At 36.4% G+C, this 16,951-nt stretch overlaps 1 protein-coding gene across 2 annotated transcripts in view; it reads right to left on the bottom strand.

Annotated features, from left to right (window-relative positions):
- Positions 1 to 16,951, bottom strand: part of MDGA2 (MAM domain containing glycosylphosphatidylinositol anchor 2) — an 867,711-nt gene that overhangs the window by 273,736 nt on the left and 577,024 nt on the right. The window contains exon 6 of one of the 2 annotated variants that reach the window (XM_043920701.1): positions 14,086 to 14,355. In XM_043920701.1, the coding sequence (XP_043776636.1) occupies positions 14,086 to 14,355 (270 nt within the window). The remainder of the gene's footprint in view (positions 1 to 14,085; positions 14,356 to 16,951) is intronic. The other variant, XM_043920702.1, reaches the window with a different exon arrangement.

Raw genomic sequence — 16,951 nt, 5'->3', positions numbered from 1 at the left:
TACTTATATGCTGACGATTTCTGTTACACTTATTAAAATAAAGTCATATTTTACATTACATTTTTAAGATAGTGTTTTAATATATCCAGATTATATTATCGCCAGGCAAGAGGAAGGCAAGAGGATACTGTGTAACAATAATATATTAAAACTAATAACAAAAGAACAGGGACACCAAGACTAGATTCCATTACTGTGAGAGGAAAAAAAGACTGAAATTTTGTTATGAAGTGAACATCATTTCTCGGAGCACTCACACCAAATAACTTCTAAATTAACAGACCAACTGCAATCAATTACATGCCTCGCTTTTCAGGTTTTCCTACTTCCGTCAGAATAAATTAATAGTCAATGTGAAATGAAATGAAATGTGCCATGGTAGAAAGAGTCCTTCAAAATAAGTTTCAGTAAAGAAAGTCAGCATTTAACCCATAGTGTACGAAGATAAGCTCTTTCGACCACATATACACTCTCTATTTCCCACACACATATACACACACAAACAGGATAAATTAGGAGAAAGGTTAGAATGATTGATAAAAGCTACAGAAATATCTATTTTTTAATTTTCCATCACCTTACTTTCATGTTTTGGATAATCTGACAGGTTATCTTCTAGTGCTACTGGAAACGTGGAAATTGTATAGGACTTAAGAGCACCATATACGAAAAAATTGTGTTCATTTGGCTGTGTTCATTGACTCTGTGGGCTCAATGGATGACCTGGGAGAGGGAGCATGTCTTAGTACATTAATATTTACTATTAGAGTAAATATTACATTTCAAAATTGGGAAGCACATTGAAAAACTTTAACAAATGAAGTGAGATATGTTGGCAAATGGAGTATAGAGCTTCTGAGGAATGAGTCTAAGATACTGATTAGGTAAACAGCTGAGACTCACAGAGAGAGATCATTATAACCCAGGAGACAGGAGCTCATAGATATGGACCACAGAGAAGAGACACTGCTCAAAGGTGAGGGGCAGGGAGGCCTGGCATGATGCAGCCCATGGGGTTGCAAAGAGTCGGACAAACTGGGTGACTAAACAACAACAACAAAAGCTGGGCTAGTTGATACATTTTTCCAAGATACAGAGAAACATGCAAGTCAGGTTAAGAACAACTGACATCTGAAATTCTAAGAAATGTGTCAAGAATGATTAATATCTGACATCAATGCTGTGTCAAAATGTACAGCGTTTTTGGAAATTAACTATGTGTGTACACACATCAGTGTATAGCTTTGTGAGTCTTTCTAGCTGACTATAAGGGAAACCTTTACCTACGCCAGATTTTCTCAATAGCATCACTATTTACACTTTGGACCAGGTATTTTTGTTTATATGAAGGTTGCCCAGTGTATCAAATGGTATTTAACAGCATCCCTGGCCTCTACCCCTTAAATGTCTGTGGCACACCACACTCCCCATCATAACAATAAAAAAATGTCTCATGCCAAGTCACTTCAGTCAAGTCTGACTCTTTGAGACCCTATGGACTGTAGCCCACCAGGCTCCTATGTCCATGGGATTCTCCAGGCAAGAATACTGGAGTGGGTTGCCATTTCCTCCTCTAGGATATCTTCCTAACAATCTAACCTATGTCTGTTATCTCCTACATTGGCTGGTAGGCTAGGGCTACCTGAGAAGCCCCAAATGACTCAGTACATTGACAAATGTCCTGTAAAGGAAATACTGCCCCCAACTGAGAACCACTGATCTATGCAGATAAATAAAATGCTACTCTCTTCTATCTCATTTTTTTGCAATGGGCTCATATCATCCATTCAATGATGTCTTAAACTTGAATGTGAATTGTGTTATCCCTGTGTATATTAACTAAATAACTGTATGTGGGGCAGAAATGATAGAAAGAATCATGAGAAGACCAATCCTAATGTTTCCACGACTGAAAAAGGTCTCTAATTAGAAAAAAAGTAGCTGAATGAATTTATGAACTTTACACAGATAAATTCTCTCTTACTTATCACTCATTCTTGATTGATTTTAACAGATACATTTTTGCTAAGATGGATTGGAACAACTGGGTTGATTTCCATGCACACACAATTTTCAGATAACTATATTTGCTGAGACAATAAGATTTAAAAAAAGAAAAAAATAGAAAAGATTCTTTGAAAGCTAAAATTAAGAAATCATCTTATCAAGTCCAGATGAGTAATAATACAAGAATTAGGTTGATTATCTCTATTTAGAGATTTCCTGAAGCATTTAGAAAGAGCACTAGTGTTAGAAGAATATTGGATGGAAACCAAAGAGAAACAGAAAACACAGTAAACATAAAATTGACTAATTCAATTAAGATTTTTATATAAAATCTTATGCAACTCAAGACTGTAAAATATAAACATTTAGGCATTATTTCAAAATTGCAAAATAAAATGCATAAATTACCTAATTTCTGAAAATATTTACTGTAAAATGCGAAAGTTAAAAGAGTTATTTTTCTTTTAAAAAGCTATTATAGTTTCTGATATTTCATAAATAAGAAATGGAGGAAGTTCAAAAAGCTACTTAACATCAATATCTGAGCAGAAAAGGAAAGAGGGACTTCATTTCTACATATGAAAGGATTCTCATTTTTCAAACACCTTCTCAAATGCCACCTTCTTGGGAATTTTCCTCTGTCTTCCTAATCAGAATTAATCGTTTCTTCACCTGAGCTTACAACAGCAAGCTATTCTGTTAGAATAGCTTTTGCCTATTCTTCTACTGTGAAGTTATGATCTTCCTCACGATCTATGGAGTGAGTTGCCCTGCTGATTGTCTCCCTATAAGTTTAAGAACTCGAGGGGTTCAGCGACTGTACCCATTCCTTTTTCGTCCCTTATAGCAACTGATACAGATCTAGTGTGGAATAGAAACCTTTTAAACATCTATTGAAAGTACCATTTGCATTTATCTTCCTGGTTTAACATTCTACTGTAAGTAACTAAAACAAATTTTTTAAAAAATAATTTAGTTTGAGAGTTCAATGTTTTTTAATAATCAAATCTGTACGACTATGTATTTGTAGTCACATATTTGTATAAGCAAATTTGTAAACAAAAATAAAGTGTGATTAAGTCAGATTTCATTTCAATCCCAAAGAAAGGCAATGCCAAAGAATGTTCAAACTACCACAAATTGCACTCATCTCCCATGCTAGCACAGTAATGCTCAAAATTGTCCAAGCCAGGCTTCAAGAGTATATGAACAGTGAAATTCAAGATGTTCAAGCTGTATTTAGAAAAGCCAGAGGAACAAGAGATCAAATTGCCAACATCCATTGGATCTTCAAAGAAGCAAGAGAGGTCCAGAAAAACATCTACAACTGTTTTATTGACTACACCTAAGCCCTTGACTGTGTGGATCACAACAGACCGTGGAAAATTCTTCAAGAGATGGGAATACCACACCACCATACCTGCCTCCTGAGAAATCTGTATGCGGTCAAGAAGCAACATTTAAAACTGAAAATGGAACAACAGACTGGTTCCAAATTGGGAAAGGAGTACATCAAGGCTATATAGTGTCACCCTACTTATTTAAGTTGTATGCAGAGTATATCATGTGAAATGCCAGGCTGGATGAAGCACAAGCTGGAATCAAGATTGCTGGGAGAAACACCAATAACCTCAGATATTCAGATGACATTGCCCTTATGGCAGAAAGTGAAAAAGAACTAAAGAGCCTCTTGATGAAAGTGAAAGAGGAGAATGAAAAAGTTGGCTTAAAACACAACATTCATAAAACTAAGATCATGGCATCTGGTCCCATCACTTCATGACAAAATATGGGGGAACAATGGAAACAGTGACAGACTTTGGACTTTATTTTTTGGGCTCCAAAATCACTACAGATGGTGACTGCAGCTATGAAATTAAAAGACACTTGCTCCTTGGAAGAAAAGCTATGACCAACCTAGACAGCATATTAAAAAGCGGAGACATTTCTTTGCCAACAAGGGTCCATCTAGTCAAAGCTATGGTTTTTCCAGTAGTCATGTATGGATGTGAGAGCTGAACTATGAAGAAAACTGAGTGCTGAATAATTCATGCTTTGAACTGTGGTGTTGGAGAGGACTCTTGAGAGTCCCTAGGACTGCAAGGAGATCCAACCAGTCCATCCTAAAGGAGATCAGTCTGGGTGTTCATTGGAAGGACTGATGCTGATTCTAAAACTCCAATACTTTGGCCACCTGATGCAAAGAACTAACTCACTGGAAAAGACCCTGATGCTGGGAAAGATTGAAAGCAGGAGGAGAAGGGGACCACAGAGGATGAAATGGTTGGATGGCATCACCAACTCGATGGACATGAGTTTGAGCAAGCTCTGAGAGTTGGTGATGGACAAAGAAGCCTTGTGTGCTGTAGTCCATGGGGTCACAAAGAGTCGGACAAGACTGAGCAACTGAACTGAACTGAACTGAACTGAACTCAGAAATGGGCACAGGTCATGGTTTGTTTTGATAGTGTAGAATCATAGACTTTTAGTGCAAAAAGTACTTAAAAATTAGGAACTGTAATTTCTTGGTATAGAGGAGAGTAAGCAGAGGCCTCTTTATTTATTCGTAGTCTGGGAGCTAATTTAAAAGAAGCCACGTCCATATCATAGATCTTTTTTCCTGCTATACTTTACTGTCTGCAGACTGTTTAATCCATACAGACTAAGAATGGCGAGACAGTAGGCCTGGGAAATAAGCACCTCCCATAACAACAGGATAAAAAATCTGAATCAGGAGTTTTCAAATTAATATCATTGTTTTGTTTCTATTTTACAACTATAGGATATCCAAAAATGAAACAAACAAAGAGATATATGAATGCCTTCAAAGAAACAGAAGAAATTTAAAAACAATGTTACTTGAATAAGCTTCTTCTTTTCTGACAGTTAACAATAATTGACTTTTAAAGCACTACTACAAAGTGATGCATCTCCTTTTGACTAAAGTATATGTGACAGATTCCAACTACTAAGTGGGACCATCTAAGTTTTAATAAAATAAGATGTATGACTGTCTGTATATAATTATATAAAATTAATTATAAGATTATATAGTATCCAGATAAACTTTGTACTTGAAATTATATTTTATAATCCCTCCTGTGTTATTTCAACGAACAAAGGCAGTTAGATTTATTTCATTTATAAGAGAAAAGTGAGTTATCTATATTCAGATGAGAACTACCAAATTGGTAATTTTTACATTTTGTATAGTCCTGATTAATTTTTAAAAAGATAATAATGAAACAATTTCAGAGCTACACAACATAATACACTAAAATTCTCTATGGCGTTTTGGGGAGATGTAATTACTACAGAATATTAAATTGGGAAAATAGAAATAGAGCATTTAATCTACATGAGTAATTGGGACACCTGCACACAGCAAACAGTTTAGCTGTTGGAGAAAGTTAAAGGATTAGTTTTTTTTACAATTTCAGCTATTATCTTTACAGTTTTTATTATTGAAAGGTTATGGAAGAAAATTATTGATGACTGGAAATTTAATTTGATTAATCTAAATGCTCTGGAGGAACTGGGCCCACCCTGTAATTGGTAATTCACAAGTAATTTACATTTAGAAACACACTGGGCGCTAAATAAGATCAAATCTTTCTGGAAAATTGACAATTAACTCTGACTTTCTGATCAATAGCTTAGAGGTATATACCTTTCAGTGAAAACAATGAACACACTTTATAGTTCTTGTTTTGTTCCTTGTCTATACTAGGTGTCTTATGTGTGCAGCTATTTTGTATCTTTGTCTTTCATAATTCAATGGATCTCTTATCATTAATAGAAATTCTTTAACAATTTTGAACAATAACCTGTAAGACTGCCAATAAAAGTAACAGAGTCATGCTCAGTCCTTCAAATGTAATATTATTTAGACAATCTTAAACTACAAACAGTATGTTGGTTAGAACTTGAAGTATGCCCACCATTACTGGAGAAAAAATGCTGATTAAATAAAACATGGGATTTCCTCCAATCAAAAATGATTGTATGTAGGGGAGGGAAGTGTAATGGGAATAGTGTAATGGGAAGGACTAAACAGTTGCGGATTTTTTTCTAATGTGCATAAAAATGTATTCAATTTACAACCCAGAAAGAATTCTTAGTAAGTTTTTGGCAAGGCAAGGGTAGAGGAAAATAGAAGGAAATTAGTCAGTTCAATTTGGAGACAGGGGGAGGAGTTATACATTTTTGAAAACTTGGCTGAATTTTGAAAGGCACTATGGTACCTTGGAAGGAAAGTTATGACCAACCTAGACAGCATATTAAAAAGCAGAGACATTACTTTGCCAACAAAGGTCCGTCTGGTCAAGGCTATGGTTTTTCCAGTGGTCATGTGTGGATGTGAGAGTTGGACTGTGAAGAAAACTGAGCGCCGAAAAATTGACGCTTTTGAACTGTGGTGTTGGAGAAGACTCTTGAGAGTCCCTTGGACTGCAAGGAGATCCAACCAGTCCATCCTAAAGGAAATCAGTCCTGGGTGTTCATTGGAAGGACTGATGCTGAAGCTGAAACTCCAGTCCTTTGGCCACCTCACATGAAGAGTTGACTCATTGGAAAAGACCCTGATGCTGGGAGGGATTGGGGGCAGGAGGAGAAGGGGCTGACAGAGGATGAGATGGCTGGGTGGCATCACTGACCTGACGGACATGAGTTTGAGTAAACTCTGGGAGTTGGTGATGGACAGGGAGGCCTGGCATGCTGCGATTCATGGTGTTGCATAGAGTCGGACATGACTGAGCAACTGAACTGAACTGAACTGATGGTACCTTGGTTAAGACAGTGGCCCTTGAACCATACTACGTGGGCTTTGAAACTCAGCTTCACTGATTAAATAAGGCTTGTACTTGGGCAAAGTTATTTCACTGCTTCCTCTTCAGTTTTATTATTCTTTAAAATAGGGATAATAATATTTTTTACTTCATGAACATTACAGAATTATCAAAAACTTCTTGTATATGGTGCACCTGGTAGCCTAGTACATGGTGAATGCTCAAAATGATAATAACAATTACTATTTCTTAAACAGAACCTGCATACTCAAAAAAACTAACATTTTTTTCATAGAATTTTATAATTTTAAGATTTTTTTTTGTAATAACCCTAAAGATCATTTTGAAATATTAGCAGTGCTAATATTTGATATATTACCTTTAAATGAGTTCTGAACAAATATGTTTAATATAAAAAGTCAGGTTTTTAAAGATCTCAGTCCTTTCATGTGGATACACTAGAGTTAGGTAAATCAATGTTTTTCAGAACAGAGGATTATGATATTCCTGGAGGTTACAGTATATTTTTGTTCAGTTAGGAAAGTGTAAATTCATGCTTTTCTGAATACATATTGACTTCTTCCATAAAAGTTAATCTATTTCAATATTGACAAAACATTTCCTACATATTAGGAATCTGATATCATAGCCAACAAAGATAAACTGGAGAAATTCTACAATTTAAAGAGGACATCTGTTTAGGATATCAGTTGTGCAGAAGCCATGGGTTCAACATAGTGGTTGATGAAATTAAGAAGGAAAGGGGAAAGACAGAGGCATAAACGTGCATTGAGGCAGCATAAGAGTATGAATGATGAATATGGCTTGTTGTGGTGGCTTTAAAACACATCTGCAGACTATCTGACTCATATCCCTCCAAAAGGTGAAAATGTTTGATCTCCTCCTAGAACCAGGCCAATCTTCTGGCACTGATTTGATGAACAGACAATAGCAGTAATGATACCACAAGACTTAAAAGGATAGAAACACCCTAATCTGGGAACCTGTACAAGCCTGGTAACTTGAGGCTGCCGAGTGGAGAAACCATGTAAAGAGGCTATTGAAAATGAATGAGAGAAATGAGAGACCAATAGATGAGAGACAGAGAGACTGACCTAAGGAACCCAGCTGTTTAGACTTTCTGGTCCAGAAACCAGAAATTTGATTGGAAAAGCTTTGAAGATGATGCCAGCCCCACTATCTTCTGAGTGCAACTATATGAGACCCTAGATGGCTCAGTGGTAAAGAATTCGCCTGCCAAAGCAAAAACCACAGGAGATACATGTTTGATACCTGGGTTGGAAGATCCCTTGGAGAAGGGCATGGCAACCCAGTATTCTTGCCTGGATAATCCCATGGACAGAGGAGCCTGGAGGGCTACACGCCATGGGGTTGCAGAGTCAGACACGACTAAGCATGCACACACACAGTACTAGATATTTTAGCTAAGTTTGCCAACCCCCAAATATGTGAGTAAATAAGTAAATTACATCATTTCTAGCTATTGTCTTGTAGTGGCTTATTACACAGCAATGGATAATTAGAACAATGTGGCCTTTCAAATGAGTAGTCATCACATAAATATTTAATATAATTTTAACATGCTGTTGAATTTCCTAATTTTGTTTAATATTATTTATTATATATTTAAGAGTATCAATGGGCAATAGAAGTCCAGAAGAAATCATAAAAAGTGATGAATTCATTCAACATATATTTATGAGAATCTACTATATGCTGAGCAATTTTTTAAACTCCAGGGATATAGCGTTGATAAACCTGAGAAATAGATAATTTCTTTGTTCCTATATACAGTGCCATGAAATAGACAGTAAGTTGTTTAAATGTATAAAATAACTCCAGGCATTTATGTGATAGGAAGAAACAATAGATCATTCAGTGGATTAGGGGTTGATTATCTAAGATATGGGAGTCAGGGAAGACATTTCTCTGATGATGGTATTTGAAAATTAACATTCCAGGCTGAAAGAACAGCAAATGTTTAAGTCCTGAGTTGTGGAGAACAAGAAGAATGATGTGTCTAAAGCAGAGTGAGTAAAGAAAAGAGTGACATGAAATGACCAAGTGAGGAATGTGAATTCCATTTTAGGTAAGTGGGAAGCCATGGGAGAATCCGATCAGGAGGATGAGATGGCTCTCGAATGAATGTAACAGAGATGGTTTGCAGTTGACCAAAACCCATGCCCTCTTATACCTGGTACCCAATGGTGTGACTGTGTACCAACAGAACAGACTATGTTGCCAACAGAACAACAGAATGTGATTGGAACTAATGCATATGCGACAGACAGAAGTCTTCCATGCATGCTCATTCAAACTCCTTCCCACTTCCAGCTGACAGGGATGGAGGTAATACTCAGAGCAATCTTAGAAGCCATAGATTGAAGATGACAGAAACATCATCACCCTAGGTGCCTAATGACTGCATGGAATAGACTCTCTACTCCTACATGCCCCCACTACACACACCGATCACATATACAATGCCACTGCCAACATAATCAACTAGGGAACATCTTAAACACTTCCATGATAAAAGCTAAAGGATTTTTGTTTTGGATAATTATATGTATGGGTCTATTTGTTAACTCAGCCTGTTGTTATTGTTTAGTCCCTAAGTCATGTCCAACTCTTTTGCGATGCCATGGACTGTATCCCGACAGGCTCCTTTGTCCATGGGATTTCCCAGGCATGAAGACTGGAGTGGGTTGCCATTTCCTTCTCCAAGGGATCTTCCTGAACCAGGGATTGAACCCGCATATCCTACATTGCAGGCAAATTCTTCACCACTGAACCACCAGCGAAGCCTTGTCTACCTGATATAACTTAGCCTAGTCCACCTTATATAATATAGTGGATAAACAGCTTCTTCTAAAACAGAGGCTGAACTGGAAAGAAGATTAATAAAAAGACTATTTTAATCAATGAGGGGAAACATGCTGATAGCTTACACAAGGGTGGCAACAGTGAACTTGGCAAGACATGGTTCCATTTAGAGTATAGTTTGAAGATAGAACCAAAAGGATTTACTGATGATCACATAAGAACATCAGTTAGAAATTCTGAAAATTCTTATAATCCTATACTCTTGTGAAACCAGATAATAGAATAGACTTTTCCTGATACACTCTTGACAGAGAACAAAATCCACAGAATTTCACAATGAGTGCAAGGCAAATCTCTTTCTTATGCAGAATTTTCAAAAGTGAAAGAAACTCCATTCTATGATTCTAGGGATTTATAGATAATTAAGCACAGAGAAAAGGATCAAAGATCAAAGTTGACAGGAAAGACATCTTTGAAGAAAACTGTGAGATGACGCTTCTCAGGCCCCAGGCAGCTGGGGAGCCTATTACATCTCAGGCCTATTTAGGGGCATTTCATGGGACCAGTCAAAGCACTGAAATATTTTCACTGAAATGATGCCTGGACATATCTGAGGAAATCAAAACCTGTATGACCACAGGCTAGAAGTTGCTACACTGGAATCTCGGCGCGCTCGCAGCATTTATTGGTAAGCACTTCTGCCTACAGCTGTGAGTCACACAGGGAGGAGAGATAATATGGGCTTCTTGTCTTGGGCTCTTGTTGAGCCGGCTGCCTGGAGGAGAGAGAAGCCTTCAGCAGACAGGCAGGAGGGATACGGCACAATATGCTCAAGGAATACGGCTCAGGGATGGTCTTGGGATAATGCATGCCTAGAGATCTCTCCTTGGCACACACCTTTGTGAATCTCTTCTAGATTGGTCTTGTCATTTAGTCACTAAATGAGTGTCATTTAGTCCTTAAAGTCATGTCCAACTCTTTTGCGACCCCATCAACTGTAGGGCTTCCCATATGGCTCATTGGGTAAAAGAATCCATCTGCAATGCAGGAGATGCAGGCAGATGTGGGTTTAAACACTGGGGTGGGAAGATGCCCTGGAGAAGGAAATGGCAACCCACTCCAGTATTCTTGCCTGGAGAATCCCACGGACAGAGGAGCCTGGTGGGCTACAGTCTACAGGATTACAAAGAGTTGGACATGACTGAAGTGACTGAGCCTGCATGTATTGTAGCTCACCAGGTCCTTCTGTCCAGGATTTCCTAGGCAAGAATACTGGTATGGTTTACCATTTCCTTCTGCAAGGGATCTTCCTGACCCAGGGATTGAACCTACATCTCCTGCATTGGCCGGCGGGTTCTTTACCACGGAGCCACCATGGAAGAGTCCATTAATGTGCCACAGAAGAAAGACAAAATTATAACTAGAAACCTTCCTACCCTACCCCAAGCCAGGAACGTCAGAGTCTGGCTATCAGGTCAGGGACAGGGTGGTGGGGAGGAGGGCAGAGAATAAATAGACAAACAAGAAGAAGCCAACCATACTAGCCCCTCCCATTCCCTTGCCCACTGAAGGTCTCCAGCCCAAAGTTGCCCCAAGCTGTGCAGGGGAGAAAACTTTCCATTACATCATGTTAGGGTTTGTATTACTATTTTGCAGCATGCCTACAAAACTCTGAACTAAATGTATTACAGTGATTTGAATGCACTGCAGGACTCTATTTCTAAAAATGAACTACAGGACCATGGGGTCTGCCTGACAGTTTTTCTGAAGCAGGGCAAGATTAAGCCACTGAATAAAATTTTTTAAAACTGCAGGACACTAAAATATAGTATGTCTTGATCATGTTATGAACCATGATTGCTCAACACAGTGGCTCATTCAATTCATAACAGAAGAGAAATGTGGGCATTTCTAAACACAGTGACTCACAACAGAGAACTTTGGGTGGGAAAGTGGAAATTGAGCTCAGGTCACCAACATGTGCCTAGGACAACAGCATAATTTTCTTATCAAATGTATGAAGGAACTGCTCTTCTGACTTGGGAGAAATGTAGCTTAACCACTGTAATCTCTTAGAGGATCATAAGAAAAGAATCACTGCTCTGTTTCTGAATGTCCAACAAAACATTAAAACCTATGAGATTCCTCTTCAGCTTTGGAGCTCACTATCTACATAGATGGTTAACTACATTATTTAAAGTGTTTTCTATTTTTTAAAAAGCAAATGACACATTCAGAAACATTTCTAGAATTTATTTTTTCCTGTCTGCTCCCTACAATCTTATTTTGTCCATGGATATTCTCAAACAATAGTGGAAACTCTATGCATAGAATATCCTCATGCTTGCTTAGAAAACCTGGTCTGTGGCTTTTGATTTAATTATGGAAAGGAATGGGGGAAAATGAACCCAGAGTTCTATTTTTGCTGTAACAATGACACAGTTAATCTAAGATACGGCAGAGTTCTACAAATTCAAAAGACTTGAAAATAATTTATTTGCTATAATAAGAAGAAAGCCATTTTTTTCTTTAACTGAATTTCTTGGCCTTTGTGGCAGAAATCAAATGCCTCATATTACTGTAGCAGTTTTTCTCCTCACAATTTAATCTAGGACTTGTTAACCAAGGCTATTTCTATATTCAGCAAGATTACATACAAACTCGATTTTATGAATTATGTGAATGCTACTGCTGAGAAATTCTACTGGGAATATGACTATGCAAATGGACACTTCAGGTAAATTAAAGGCATAGAAGAGAAATGATAAATTGAAGAAATACATTGTTCAGGGTTTATTTATTTTAGGTCATTCATGTCAAAGCTGAAAACTATCTTTAGGAAGAAATCAGATGAAAACTGCTAGATGGGCTGGGAAGAAGCAAATCATTCTAGGAGTATATATTTGCTGTGAATTGATTGAGTTCTTTATGGAGGGTCCCTGAGCAACACCACTATGCTGGACACTTTGCCAGTTATGCAGGAATTCAATACAGTTGCTGATGACTCTATGATTAAACTAGATTTAGAAATCTAAATGACCATAGTCAGCAAAGATTGATATGAAAACTGACTTGGAAGTTGGGTTAGTTCTGAGTCTGAAGTTTTAGGAACAATTTAATCAACTGATTTTCCTTGTTATGTATGCTAATGGCTGATATATGGTTTAAAAGAAAACCTAAGTATGAACAACACTTCTTTCAGTAACATTCGGTTTCATAAGACAACATTGCAGTAGCTAAATAGGCATGAAGTTTTATTTTATAATGATCCTAAATAATGGTCTATCTGACAATTACTAAGTACAGGTGCTAAATACATATTGTATGAGTACAATTTTGAGGCAAATAGTGCAGTATCTACAGTGTTTTGGTTTACATTGAAACATCTTCCGATATTTTGAATAGAGTATATTTTTGACCAAATAGTATATTTCTGTTAGTTTAGATCGTAACAGATAACTACGGTCACTAAAATCACTAGTCTATGTTCACAAAATCACAAGTGTTTATCTCAATATATCCAATTATATTTTGTTATCATTATAATCTTCCATCATGAGAAATTTTCATTTGTCTACTGGAAGAGACCCATATGGATATCTATTTTAACTTTAGAGGCACGGGTATCCATCCTCGATCCCGAAGCCAGAGCCAAGCCAGTGAAGTGAGACAAGAAGAAACATGCTCTCCAAGCACATGACTTTACCTTCTCTGAAATGGGAAGTTAGCATCTCCTCCACATGCAACGCCGGTACACTAGCTATAGAAATCACTGCTATTGACTTAGTGGTAGGTAAGCAGTAGGTCACTACCTATTTTTTACATTCCTCAAATAAACTTAACCTTTTCCTAACTCTAACTTTTCCATGACTTTAGCTAATCTCAGTCTGTTAAAACTCTACCCAGCCTACAAGATCTGATACAAATTATTAGATATTCCCTAAAAATATCTGCCAGAAACTACTATAATTTTTTATTTTTATGTCCATAACTTTGCCTATGCTTGCCAAAGACTGTATCATATGGCTCTAAACTGATACATTTAATTTTCACTCTCTGACAGTAGAATCCTTGAGTACAAGGAAATGTTTATAGATGTCAATGTAATCCCACAGTTTAAGGTTCTTCATATAATAAGGATTCGATAAATGTTTATTAAACATTAAATTGATACATGTGTTAAATCCTTAAAATTATGCCCAATCTGTATAACAATGCATAATGTTCTATGCCAACTTTGGGTTTTAAGCTTTTTTTTTTAGATAAAACTATTCCACTAAGAATGTGTTATGCAAACTATTCAATGCAAATATAAAGCAGGGTTATTAAGACTCAGAAATCTTAGGTTACTTTTATAATTAAAGAACATTATTTACAAACATCATTTGCTTATAGCCTGGCTAACCTAGAAATTTATGCCGTAACATTCTCTAGGCAAACTTACCTCTCACAATGATGTTGGTGGACTTTTTTGCAGGGTTTCCCACGTTATTATTGGCAATGCAGCTGTAAGTGCCAGCATCTTCTGAGGTGATGGCAGGAATGGTCAAAGTTCCTCCATTCAAAACAGTCTTTTCAGGCAGAGTCCCAAAGGACCTGACCCATGTGAGGGAGGGTACAGGCTCTCCTCCTGTCGTGACACATACTAATGTTATGGCCTCTCCAGGATTTACAACAATAGGGTCATCCACCAAGAGTTTAATTGACGGAGACGCTAAAAGACAAACAAAAGAACATGCACCTATTTAGATCTACTGTGGCCAGACTTCAACAATACGCTTTATATTTACACAAACAATTAAAATGAAATGCTGTTCTCTTGTGCCAAAATCTTATTGTACCGATCAAATTTAAACCATATAGAATGGTTATTTATTTTAATTATGTGGCATAAATCTGTGGAATTTTACTAAGAATCTTACATATGGAGAGGGGAATTAAATTTTATGTATTCTTGAATTATTGTTCCACAAGTAGAATGATGAGAAGAATTAAAGTTTTAAAACAAAAATGCCTTTATCTTTTAATGTTGACAATCACCATTTGTTTTTGTCCTTCCATGTATAAATATTGAAGCTGCTTAGTTCTTGTATTTTCATGGTCAAGATCATCATTTATTTAATTTTTGGATCATCCTCAGGTCAAATGATACATATTTTGCAAACTGAACACAATCAAGTAAGGAAAAAGATAGCGAGAGGTTTTTACCAGGCAGTGGGTCTGGTTTTCCATCTTGAAAGGAATAACAAAATCATGTAATTTAAAGCATCTCCAATATTTCACCTCTAACCTCTGTTCAGAAAGTTTAGGCAATGTGAGTTCTCATAACCACTGTTTTAAAACTTAGATGCAAATAAACTGCTTTTCAAAAATAGTCACCAAACTATGATGGCCACCGCTCCAACGTTTGGGTTATACTGATCTCCCCAGTGAAAGTAAGTTGTTTGAAAACTTTCAGGTAAAAAAAAATGTAGATAAATATCCATTCAATAAAAAATGCTTCATTGCAGACTTCTCATCAAACAAAGTAGAAACTGCACAAAAATCTGTTCAGACACAGTACTTTCTTTTTTGCTTATATCAGAGTGTCAGTCTATGCAGCACATTATTAAGTAAGAACAGAGGAAGTGCATTATGCTAATATTTGAGTTCATACATTCAGAAATATTTGAGGCCAAATTTAAAACTGAAATCTATCCATATTGGGAATACAAAGTGTTCAACTGTACTGTGTAACTGTTTTTAGATATTAATTTCAGCTTAGAGTTGGAGAGAGCTTTTCTCAGAAGGAAAGGTAACTCGCTACATGGTTCAGTATTCTGCCTTGATGGAATATATAAATGTTCAAATGAATATATATATGTATATATATATTCCACTGTATATATATCTTGCCTTTTGGGACAAAGGTGTGCCTTGAGGGTGTTATACTAAGTGAGACAAGTCAGAAACAGATCCCATATGATCTCACTCATATGTGGAGTATAAAAAAATAAACAAAAAGCAAAAGAAATGTACGAGCCAAACCAAAAAAAAAAAAAAATGTAGATATAGAGAACAGAGTGGTGATTACCACAGGGAAAGGAGTGGGGGAAGGGTGAAGGGTGAAAGGGAAAGGAGAATGGGGTGAAGTAAGTAAATGGTATCAGCTGTATGATGATAGACAGAAACAAAATTTTGGGTGGTGAGCTTGCTGTAGGGTATATAGAAGTAGAAATACAGTATTGTACATATGAAACTTATAGACTATTATAGATTAGTGCTGCCTCAATAAAATCAAATGTGAAAAGATGCCAGGGGAGAATAAGAAAACAATTCCATGTTACAATTATGGTTCTGTGTAATGGGTATAGAATGCCTGGGTGACCTTTTTAAACATTGTTGACCTTTCTAACATCATTGTAAGTTATATACAAGTTTTCAAAGTATTTTAATTGCCCTTCTGAGGTGCTGACTTTAAATTATAAAAATCTATGATTAAAAAATCTGTTGGGAAAGTCACAAAATGAAAATAAGAGACAAAAGGCACTGCAGAGTTTGGTAGAAAAGAAAGTATTTCAAAATGCTATTTAATATTGCTAAACTGATAAAAAGATACTACTAATGAAATTTTTAAAAAATAGTATACTTAATTATTGACACAGCATTATTAAACAGCAATAGAAATTCTTACAGCCCAGTTTGAGGTAAACAGTATAATTTTACAAAGGAACTATTGTTTTTTCAAGAGTCAACATTTTTTTAAAGCCTTTAAAATCTCAGGCAAAAGTGAATTGCAAGTGAATGGTATTATTTTAAACAGTGTTTTTAAACTTCTCAACTACATTGATTCCATGCACTGTTTCCAATTTGTACTTACATAGGTAATTAGGAAACTAAGAAAGATTGATCTCATTGCATTAAATCATGTACATGGCTAAGTGTTCTTTAAATGTCTATTGCATGCTTGCTTGAACTACTCCATCAATACAAAAGAACAAATGTACAAAGCCATTGAGATCATCAGCTTCCTTATAACCATGAGACAAGAGTATTGGTCAAAACCATATTGCAGGATCTAGACATCCAGTCATTCTTCACAGCAACATGTGAGAGACGAATTACTATTTGAAGTTCATTTTTAAGTTAATAAAGAAATGAAACACAGAAATTAAAAAGGGACAAGAGAAAAACAGAGTGGACTGTATGTTAGTTTTTATTTGGAATGTTCATCAAGCCAATGCAAAAAGTAGAAAAAGGTGAACTACATAAAGTAAACAAAGGCAGTTTATCAAGTTAAGTGAAGAAGCATTGAATGGATGATGGATGAA

This window comes from Cervus elaphus, chromosome 12, assembly GCF_910594005.1.
Source record: "Cervus elaphus chromosome 12, mCerEla1.1, whole genome shotgun sequence".
NCBI lineage: Eukaryota > Metazoa > Chordata > Mammalia > Artiodactyla > Cervidae > Cervus > Cervus elaphus.
The sequence above is the reverse complement of the archived record's forward strand: the minus strand, read 5'-3'. Positions and strand labels throughout refer to the sequence as shown.